The sequence below is a fragment of the Neomonachus schauinslandi genome, chromosome 3 (assembly GCF_002201575.2).
Source record: "Neomonachus schauinslandi chromosome 3, ASM220157v2, whole genome shotgun sequence".
In the NCBI taxonomy this organism is placed as follows: domain Eukaryota; kingdom Metazoa; phylum Chordata; class Mammalia; order Carnivora; family Phocidae; genus Neomonachus; species Neomonachus schauinslandi.
Window position 1 is genome coordinate 150,007,261 of NC_058405.1, and position 11,714 is coordinate 150,018,974.

Here is an 11,714-nt window from a genome sequence, read left to right on the forward strand (position 1 = left end):
TGGCCACTCGGCTGCAGGGGCTCTTGCCCGTCAGTCTCCCCAACGGGTTCGAAGCCCCAGAGTCCAGGAGCCAATCCGTTTCGTAAATGTCGAGACCCCTGAGTCCCCAGTTCCCAACTAGCGCAGCCTCGCGGTTGGCAAAGCGAGAGGGAAAGGACTAAGCTAGAGCCCGGCCTGGCTCCCACGCCTCACACGTCAGTTTGGTTCCCCTCCCCACCCGCCTGCCCGCCACTCCCCCGCCCGACTCTTCGCGCACCCGGCGCGGAGAGAAATTTGACTGCTCCAGTCACCAATCAGGAGAGAGGTCGAGGATATGAGCCAATCGGAGTGGGGAAAAGGGGGTAGGACGCGAGCGTCCTCCCGCCCCCGAGAGGGTGAGCGCGGAATGTCTCCGGCCCTCCCCTGCGCCTCAGCCTCAGTGCAGAGTCCTCCGCGGCGTGAGGAGAAGCGGTAGCGGGTAACCTCGGTGTCGCAGCAGAAGCTGCGAGAGCCGGAACCGAAACCACACCCACGTCGCTGCTCCTGTCCTCTTTTGCCCTCTCGGCGTCCCACCGGAGACCGCGTTACCGGAGGAGAGCGGCAGCCCACTCCCCGAGCATCCTCCCCTTTCGAGCGGGTGCTGACAGACCCAGCGGCATGATGCGACTGCTAGGCTCGGCGATGCTGCGGGACCTGCTCCTGCGGCCTCCCGCCGCCACCTGCGCGGCTCTGAGGCGGGCACAGCCCCTCGCCACACAGTGCCGGCGTCCCCAAGGCGGGGGACAGGGGGCCGCGGGCCCAGCGGCCGCCGCGCGACTCTACCCGTGGTGGGGCGGGGGCGGCCGGCCGGCGGGGCCCCTCGCGCGGGGACTGTCTAGCTCCCCTTCGGAGATTCTGCAGGAGCTGGGCAAGGGGGGCCCGCAGCAGCAGCAGCAGCAACCCGGGGCGTCGCCGCCCGCGGCCCCGTCGGCTCCCGGCCCCAAGGACGGCTCCGGGGAGACTGACGCGTTCGGCAACAGTGAGGGCAAGGAGCTGGTGGCCTCAGGCGAAAAGTGAGTGTCTCCGCTAGGCGGAGGAGCCCTCCCCCTGCGTGGGGCCCGAGCGCGGGCCCGGGAGGGGCCTGCGGTGGGGCGGGATGGGAGCGGAGGTTCGAGAAAGAGAAAGAAAGAGATGCCGGGCGGCCTGCGCAGTCTGCGCCATGTGATTAGGTCCCGCCCCGCCCGCGCCTTTTCCCTGCCGGCGCCCCTCCGCTAGGCCCCCACTTCCCTTCCCCGCCCCCGGCGCGGGCCGCCCGGGAGGAGCCGCGGAGGGGCCGGAGGGGCCGGCCTGGTCCCCCGCCCGGGAACTGCGGCTGCCTGGCCCGCGCCGTGTGCTCCGCTCCCTGGCTGCAGCACCTGGCCGCCTGCCCAGCTCTCCGTGGGTGATGCCACATGAACATCTCCACCGAGTGACATTTAGGAGTCGGGTGTTGAGCATACCCTGTGCCTTCCCGACTCCTGACTCGTCGCTTTTCAGGCTCGGTTTCCTCTCTAAGCCAGCCCTCCTTCGATCTCTGCCACCATCTCTTTAGAAACCTAGCGTGGCGGAATATTCTTAGTATTTCTGGAGTGGCTCTTTGAGGCGTGGTGTGAAGCCATCTGGGGCACCGGAAATAATGTTTTCGAAACGAGATTAGGAGGAAAAGAGTCATGTGGCCGAGATGGGGCACGCAGTACAAGACTACCTGTTTGCAGGGGGGACCAGCTTTGGTCTGTCTGATGTCTTTCATGAGATGGGCGAATTTTTAAAAATCAAAATCAAAATAGCCAAGATGAAATGTGACTGGTAAAACACTATGAAAAATCCGAGTTATGTAGCTTTTGTGACTTAAATAGTGATAGAATGTTAAGTCATCTATGCCACACAGTTTTGACTTAAAACGAAATCGTTTTTTCTTACACAATATGTGAGGCAGTTTCTTAGATATTTTGTGTAATATAAATGGACCCAAACTTGGTTTTCCCAATGTGGGTAAAAATATTTCTGTATGCTTTCTTTATACTTTACTACTTTGCTGACATTTTACTGACATTATGCGACCTCTTTTGCCTCCCCGTGGCTTATGTTACTGTCTCCAGCCTCAGATCACCTTAAGTCAAACTGAAAGTGTCGTTTGATTTTTATATTTTCAATCTCAGGCCTGCTTAACGTTTCCTGTAATTGAAGTTGGCACCTTCCTAAAACATTCCAAGCTGAAGTTTTCCCAGACTGAAAAATGTTACTTAAAAAAAACACACTTGGTGATGGGCAAAATTTGTGGTATTCTGTGATAATGGTTTTGTGCCACAAAGTAGAGTTAGGACCATAGGCAGGTCATTTAACATCTTTAGTTAGATGATTTAAATCCCTTCAGGGTCTAAAAAGCTAGACTTCTGTTAAATTTCTACCTCTCTCATGTTTTTTAGGGACTAGCATGTGTGTGCTTAATCTCATCTGGTACTCTCTTGTACCTTATCATCTGGTTTACCAGACCTGGAACTAATTTAAATACCTGAGCCCAGAGTTACAGAATTGCAAAATGCAATTGCTAGCATTTAAAAGTTGTCCTTAAAGGCTATAGGATGGGAGCAGCTTTCTATTGAAAATGTCTTTCAGTCTGTGTCTCTTCAGTGGCTTTAGTGTCCCTCTTTTTTTCCTTTTTGTCAGATAGGAAATTGAGCTCAGACCTTTCTAGCTTCTTTGTCTTCAGAATAAGAAATTATCTCTTAGCCTTAACTTTGAAACACTTTGGCTAATACTTACTGACAACGATACATAAAAATTGTCCTGTACTATATCCTAACCACCAAAGAAAACCGGTTTAGAGAGGGAATCCTTCAAGAATATTTGCTCAGATGCCCCGAGAGTTTGAATGACCAATAAGATAATCTTGTTTACCTTAGTTCAAAGGAGTTTATTTTTCTGCCACCGAAGTTTGGAGTAATAGCTAGACTGGCTCAGGAGCAATCCAAGTATATGATCATCCTGAGAGCTTTCAATCAAGGATTTAAAGAGTGAACCTCAGCTGCCTCCAATCCAAATATAAAGTTGAAGAGCACTGGCCTCAAGATTGCCAAAAAATTTTTGAATCATACTAAAGATTCGATTTCCTGAATGATCTGGTTTCCAAATGTAGCTTTCCTCCTTTGACTCCCTCCATTTTGCCTTTATGTGATAAACATTTCTCTCATTCTGGGAGGTAAGCTTCCAGTTGATCCTGTTATCCCTTTCTAATGCTCAGCTTCCAAAGCATAGTTCATCCCTCAGTCAGTAAGCCATCTGGATGCCAACACTCAGGACTCTGCCAGGTTTTATGGGGGATTATTAAAAGAAATAACCATGTGAAAATTAAATGAGTTGACATTTTGTAAAAGGCTTAGGACAATATTTGATATGTGTTAAATACTACATAACTTTATTAAATAAGGAAGTTGCTTCATTTATTGTAAAACATGACAAGGACATTGACCTTTGAATTTTAGGCTCGCACATGAGAATTTTCTTTTGGTTTCTTAGTTTCCAGAAAAAATTTCTCTTGAGAAATTATTGTACTTTTTATATGAAACTATTTAATTTGCACTGTTTATCTTTTTGGCCTGTTTACCAGTAAGCTCAGAGTGAATTTAATAACCATAGCAATTTTATTAATTAACAGGGCTGAGATATTTCCTTTTCCTACTTTACTTGGTCTGACTATATTTTATTAACCTTACCGTATTATTTTCTGGAAAGAGGTGGGATATAAGCAAGTTAACCTACTTATCTTATTTCCGTAGTCAAATTCTTTGAACTAGTGTCATCCTAGGCTATACCATCTCCTTCAACCAACTACAGTCCGGTCTAGATTCTTGATTTAGCTTAAGATTTTATTACTATCTTAAATATCTTATAGGAAATGTAATGATCTTTGCCCAGTTTTGACTGTAGTGTACTTAATTTTTGTTGCTATCATTTCATCATTTTGAAAACCACTTGGCTTGGCTCTCTTAATTTTTTAAATTGTTCTCTTTGCTTTCCTGGCTCCTTTTTGGATTTGCTCATTGAGTAAACCCTGAGGCTAAAGCCTTTGCTTCTTTCCCACTTGTCTGCCTTCTCAACAGCATATGTCTTTTCTCAGCTTTGACTCTCATGGTAATATTTCATCTCTCATCCACACTCTTTTCTCACATTTATCTCTACATATTTGATGACCCAAATTTAAAATCTGTGCCCCCATATTCATTCTTCTGTCCCATTTCAATCTATTTTGCATACTGTTCTGAGATTAATTATAGAGTTTTAATTTCAAACTACCACTCTCCTTCCAGAATACCAGTACAGGCTGGGAGTGAGCATTATATCAAAATCACAGACCGTGCTGCAGCATTCAGTATTCTTGATCAACCTTAATGCCAAATGCTTGCCCAGCATGGACATTTTATCACACTGTTCTCCATCAAGCATACCATGCTTCATTTCTGTAAAGCTCAGAAGTGGGTATCCTGTCTTAATGAAGAGTCCCTGAAAAAGGCTAGCAGGTGGGGATGAGGCACATTTTTGTTAACCTTTTGTTTGGACATTTTATTGTTTAATTAGGAAGGAAAAAGGTATAACAGAGAAGGACTAGGCTGGGAAAATATCAGCACATGTATGTTCTTTAATAAGCAGGTAATTCATACAGGGTACAATATTGACAATACAGGAAACAGTATTCCATTAAAACAAGGAGATCATTTTTCCCCTATCAGATCGGCAGATGTTAAGTTAAATCAAGTGATGTAGAGGGTTAGGGGAATAGGAACTCTTACGCTGCTAGTGGAAGTATAAATTAGTTCAGCTATTTTGGAGGGTGGTTTGGTAGTATCTGTCAAAAACTGCATACTCGTGATGCACTTAGTAATTGAATGTTTGCTCATCTGCATGAAGTCATGGCATTAAAAATATATTTTAAATTAAATGTGCATATAGTTAAAAATATATTGGGGTGCCTGGGTGGCTCAGTCGGTTAAGCGGCTGCCGAGAAAATTGAGTGAACAGGGTCCTGGGATCGAGCCCCGCATCGGGCTCCCTGCTCGGCAGGAAGCCTGCTTCTCCCTCTCCCACTCCCCCTGCTTATATTCCCTCTCTCGCTGTCTCTCTCTCTCTGTCAAATAAATCAATAAAAAATCTTAAAAAAAAATATATATATATATGTATTAAGGGGCACTTGGGTGGCTCAGTTGGTAAGTGTCTGTCTTCCGGCTCAGGTCATGATCTCAGGGTCCTGGGATCAAGGCTCTCCCCCCCCCTCCCAATGAATGTGACTTCTCTCTCAAAATAAATAAAATCTTAAAAAATAAATAAATAAATAAATATATATATATATACACACATGTATATATAAAGTGAAAGAGCAAACAAATATTTTTAGCTAGCTTCGGATTGTGTAACTTATTTTGGTAGTTAATATTTATTAAATGGAAAGTGAGGGGCAAAGAATCATTGAATCATAATGCTGTAAGAATTAAATCTCAAAGTAAGATTAAATGCCTATGCATTTCAGCAAATGCTCAATTGGGCCTATACAACAGTATTGATAATGAAGTTGAGACAGTATTTGGCAGATATAGATCATTTTAAAGTGAAAGAACCTCTCTGAAATAGGTGACAAATTCTGTCATCCTTTAATAATGCATTTGCTTTTAATTTGTAAAAGTGAACATGTTTACAATTCACTTAAAATCAAGATTGAAAGTATATTTAATTGGGGGATTTTGGTGAACCCCTCTGATTTTATTTGTGATTTTCTCTATTAAAAATGTTTTTCTAGATTACAGTTAATCCATGAGTTTTAGTTATTCTTTTAATGACCAGTCATAACATACACCATAACATTATTTGCTGTCTGATACTTATATTAAACCACATGCATCTATTTAGTCATGGATATAACTGTGGTAATTTGTAATTAACAAACTACATACTGCTTATTAATTTTTAGATGAAGTTCACTGAAAGAGCATGAATTAGATCTCGAACTTTAGTTTCTTTGAGTTTTAGCTTCTTATCAGGCTTTACTGTTTACAAAGAAGTCTGCCTACTCAAAATCAACTAACTCAGGAAATGACTACCAAATTGAATTCAATTTTTTTTATGAGGCAGTAGGTAGGGAAAAGTAATGGGTAAGAGGGACACTATTTTAGTCTGAAAAAGCTAAGTGTAATCTTGAAGAGAACTTTGTTGAAAACATTTGTGAGTTTGAGTTTTAAAAGATTATTTGAAATAAGTAAAAAAGATATACTACTTCCTTGTGATTATGAAGTGAAGAAAAATTATGGCTGTAGAAACTAAAAGTCTGATTGTAGGCTTTGCATTCTTTGAGGAGCTCAGTCTTTAAATCCTGTATAAATCAAGGAGTTGTCTGTCTGCCTTTTCACCTTTTAAGTCATTTGCTAGTAAGAGGAATGCTTAATTGAGTGAACAGATATATTTGTAAGAATAGTTACTAATTGTTGATATCTCTAAGTGAGAGCTTTTAGGTAGACACTATGACTTTATCCGGGGATCTACTCAGGTATAAAATTTTGGGGGGAGTGCCTGGGTGGCTCAGTCGGTTGAGCGTCTGCCTTTGGCTCGGGTCGTGATCCCAGAGTCCAGGGATCGAGCCCTGCCTCGGGCTCCCTGCTCAGTGGGGAGTCTGCTTCTCCCTCTACCTCTCCCCCTGCTTGTGCTCTCTCTCTCTGTCAAATAAATAAATAAAATCTTAAAAAAAATGAAATAAAAATTTTTTGGTTATGAGACATGGTACATATGACTAATTATTGTACTTGGTGATTTTTCTGGCCACGTACAATGTAGTATGAGCGTGTTAATGTGTCATTTTGGCTTCCTTTGGGAAGTATTCTCTGGTTGGTATGTAACATTGCTTACTGATTTCTAAAGAAACATTTATAGTGAAAGTACTAATTTTAAAACATGGAGCTATTGATATTGCATAATGGACAATAAGTTGATAACTTTCAGGATTTGCATATATATTTTTGCCTTCTAATTTCCATTACAGACCTCTAAAGTTTTTTTTTGTTTTTTTTTAGATTTATTTATTATAGAGGGGGGAGGGGAAGAGAGAATCTCAAGCAGATTCTGCACTGAGTGTGGATCCCGATGAGGGCTCCACACGGGGCTTGATCTAATGACCCTGACATCACGACCTGAGTGAAAACCAAGAGCCGAAATACTTAACCAAGTGTGCGCCATGGTGCTCCTAAAAAAGATTTTATTTATTCCTTTGAGAGAGAAAGAGAACAACCTGGGGGGAGGGACAGGGGAGAGGGAGAAGCAGACTCCCTGCTGAACAGGGAGCCCTCTGTGGGGCTCGATCTCAGGACCCGGAAATCATGACCTGAGCTGAAGGCAGATGCTCAACCTACTGAGCCACTCAGGTGCCCTTAAAAATATTTTTTTAAAAAAATATTTTATTTATTTATTTGAGAGAGCACAAGCAGGGGGTGGGGCAGAGGGAGAGGGAGAAGCAGACTCCCCACTGAGCAGGGAGCCCAATGCGGGCCTCTATCCCAGGACTCTGGGATCCTGACCTGAGCCGAAGGCAGATAGTTAACCAACTGAGCCACCCAGGCACCCCTAAAAAAGATTTTTAAATTGTTATCTTCATGAGGGTATTCTGAGTGACATAGGCACTTAGGATTCTCGGTGGGAGTTCTTAAGAGTACAAACTTTTTAAGAACAGTTTTTAAACTGTATGAAACTTTAAATATATTCATACATTTTTAGGAATCTAGGCTGAGTTGTAGAAAGATGTATTCACTAATATTTTTGACATAGTATTATGCATACTAGAGAAGAATGGAGAAAAACTTGTGTTCAACATTAATGGAATGGTTAAGTAAATGACGATATATACATCCCTATTAGAGTCTCTTATTCAGTCATTTAAAATGTATACAGTTACTTTTGGTGTATAAGAAAATGGTAAGCCAGAAGTTAGAATATAAAATTTTCTACGCAGTATTACTTAAGTGATCCTTAAGCTTTAAAAAAAAAAAAGCTTAGAAAAAGTATCTGAGGAAAATAAACTGAAATGGTATCAGCAGTGGTAGTTTGTGAGAATGGGCATGTTTTTCCTGCTTCTTTTGAGTTATTAAGATTGCTCATTATGAGTACAGTTGACCCTTGAATAATGTAGAAGTTAGGGGTGCCAGCCTCCCCTCACAGTCAGAAATCCCCTGATTTCTCCAGAACTTAACCACTAATAGCCTACTATGGACTGGAAGCCTTACCAATAACATAAACAGTCAATTAATACATATTTTATTATGTTTTATGTATTATATGCTATATTATAGTAAAGTAAGCAAGAGAAAAGATTTATTAAAATCATAAGGAGAAGAAAATATATTTACAGTACTGTACTGTATTTATTTAAAAATCCACATATAAGTGGACCCACATAGTTAAAACCCATGTTGTTCAAGGGTCAACTGCATATATAACTTCTGTAATTAGAAGAACCACATCTGTTAAATTTTAAAATTGTAAATCTCTACTTTGCTGTCTTAGTCAGCTAACCTAATATCCTGTTTCTGGTACATATAACAGGAAGTACCTACATTACATTAAAAAGTTAATAAAAAAGATCATGAGTGGATTTGTACAGCTCTTATCAGCATTATCCCCATTGTATTCACTATTCGCAAACATCAGGCTTTTTTATTTCTAAACTATTCTTGGTGTAAGTCTCCTTAGAAAATGTTGCATATGTTTTGCTACAGTAAAAAGTTATGATGAGTAGAGTTTAACATTTCTTGTTCCAACTTAGGTTTTACCATAAGGGAGGTAGCATGGCTATAGTATACTCTCAGGCAAGTGTTGGTAAACTTTTTCTCCGAAGGGCCAAATAGTACATATTCTTGGCTTTGCATGCTATCTGGTCTGTGTTAGTACTATTCAAATTAGCTGTTACTAGCAAAACTGTCATGAACAGTAGGTAAATGAATAGGCATGGCTATCTTGCAATAAAACTACGTACAAAAACAGGGGGCACTGCTATAGTTTGCTGTTGGTGGCCCCAGCATTAAACTGTATTTAGTTGTGTAATGTGTTCTCTCATATTCTGACTGGTTCTACTTTGAATGAGTTTGTTCCTTTGTGGATTTTTGTATCTTGTGTCAGCTGCTACATCTTGTTCCTGTTCTTTATGTCTCCACTTTGGCTATTTTCTCTTATTCTCACCTTCATACCTAATTCACTTTAGCTTTTAAAAAAATTTTTCCAATAAAATGCATGTAACATAAAAATTTTTTATCTTAAGCATTTTTAAGTTTACAGTTTAGTGACATAAAGTACTCTCTCTTTTTTAAAAGAATTCAGATAATTAGGCTTTTGTATAAAATGTGTGAATATAGATCGTGTGTGTGTGTGTGTATGTGTATTTATATCTCCTGAGTGAGTTTATAGTCTTTAGTATAGGAATTTAGGAGGACATCTATTTTAGCAGCTTAAAAACTGAGAATTAGAATTGGAAGGGACTTTAAAAACATCTAATTCTACCTCATTTTATATATTTAAAAGTTGGCCACATATACTAAATGGCCTAACTAAATGACTAAAATTCATACAATATTAGGACTTACTTTGTTTTTTCATCCACTATTAGATTAATAAAATACTGTACCGAATTGATTACTTTCTTAGGTACAGGATTGGAGGACACCTTAAAAACCCATCTCCCAGGGCGCCTGGGTGGCTCAGTCGGTTAAATGTCTGCCTTCGGCTCAGGTCATGATCCCAGGGTTCTGGGATCCCTGTTCGGCGGGGAGTCTGCTTCTCCCTCTCGCTATCCCTCCCTGTCCCCAATGAATAAATTTAAAAAAAAAATCTCCCCAGCTGATGTTTTTTCCTCTTCTGTTATACTCCCTGAAAATTGTTACTCATGTCTGCTTGAATACTTCCTTGACTGGAGTTCATTCCCTTAGAATATAGCACCTTCCATTTCGGAGCTGAAGTCTGCCTTACATTAACTTCTACTTACATATTTTAGTTATTTCAAAGACATCATTTCTAGAATGGTATTAAAGTGATTAAAATATCAATTCACATAATATCTGTATTTTTACAACTAGAGTGATTTATTAAAGATACTTGACTGAAGGAATAGGTGGTTGGAAGGACTAATAGAGTTGGACATCAGGGACTTGATCTGCCCAGGTCCTTGTCCTCCCCTCAGAGACCAGGAGACTGCCCCCCACCCAACCCCCCCTCCCTGTTAGACTTCTAAAGTTGTACATGTGGACAAATTGCCATCAACTGATACGGACAGCCTGCTCACTTCCTCACATAAAGATGACTTTGGTGCTTCTTACTTTGGCATGCTCTTGAGTAAATTTCAGTAAAGTCCAATCAGAATAGCAGCCCTATTTTAATACAATCTCATCCTCACTTTGTACAGGATGCATTTTTAACAAGGTCGAACAACAGTTTAAGTATCTAACGTAAGTAATTCCCCTATTAACATTTTGGTTAGAAATTCTTCGGTATGTAAGGAGTCGTATTTTTCATTATTCTGAATAAACTCCAGGTATTCCTTCTAAAATGAAGGGCTAATAACTGAGCGTAGTTGGTGTGGTATACTGGGAAGTATCCAGGGCTAGAAACCAAAGACCAGCTTTCCAGGACTAAGTCTGGTCCATCCACTTAAGAATTGTGTGACATTAGACATGTTGCTTGGCTTTGAGACCAGAGTCTTTATCTGTAAACTTACTTTAGCACATAGGGTTTTAAGATAGCAGGAGATCCTTTCTTAACAGTAAAGCCTTAAAATATGTAAGGTTTTGTTTTTAAATTCCACCAATAATTAGCCTTGGGGCAAAATGATTTGGAGAATAAGCAGAAATCATCACCTTGTCAGACTGTCAGACTTATACGTGGTCAGCCCGCATCAGTTGAACTCTCAACCCCATAGGTTTATTTAATTAATTAATTTTTATGGAAGTATAATTGACATACCATATTATATGGGTTCCATGTGTACAACATAGAGATTCCACATTTGTATGAATTGGGAACTAATCACAATCAGTCTAGTTACCATCTGTCACCATACAAAGTTGACGCAATATTATTGATGGTGTTCCCCATGCTGTAAGTTACATCCTCATAGCTTATTTTATAAAATAAATAAGTTTGTACCTCTTGATCCCTTTCACCCAATTTGGTCCCCACTGCCCAACCCCTTTCCCCTCTGGGAACCACTACTGTTCTCCGTATCTGTGAGTCTCAGCTGGTTTAATCTGCTAATTTGCTGGTGTTGGTGGACAACTATTACTATCAATCAGATTACTTTAAATTCAAAATGATAAACTGATTTAAAAACAACTCCATTTTTGTTTTTAAAAGATCATTGTTTTAAAATGACAATGTAAGTAAAAATACCAAAGCTTTCTTTTGTATTCTGTTAGTGGACTTTTTTTTTTTTAAACCTAGTTGGGGAAAAAAGTTTCTGATTATCTGATAGGTTTACTGTACTATACTATGCATTCGAGTTACATGGAGTTGCCCCCTGCAAAAAAAAGAAAAAAAAATTAAGGAAGGTAATACACCAGTCTTGAAGGTTTATAGTTTAGAGAAGTCAGGTAATATGAAATCTTATTTAACAAAGATAGGACAATATAGTTGATATCAATTTTTTTCTTCTCATTTTGCAGTTCTTAGTAAAGGCTTGCTTTTCATTTTCCTCCTTTCAT

General features: G+C 40.6%; 1 protein-coding gene across 3 annotated transcripts in view; it reads left to right on the plus strand.

Moving 5' to 3' along the window:
• Positions 1 to 403: 403 nt before the first annotated feature.
• GLS (glutaminase) overlaps positions 404 to 11,714 on the plus strand; it is a 98,298-nt gene continuing 86,987 nt past the window's right edge. For all 3 annotated transcript variants that reach the window (XM_021703084.1, XM_021703085.1, XR_002481081.1), the window contains exon 1: positions 404 to 1,031. In XM_021703084.1, coding sequence (XP_021558759.1) covers positions 637 to 1,031 — 395 coding nt within the window. In that variant the 5' untranslated portion in view covers positions 404 to 636. The remainder of the gene's footprint in view (positions 1,032 to 11,714) is intronic.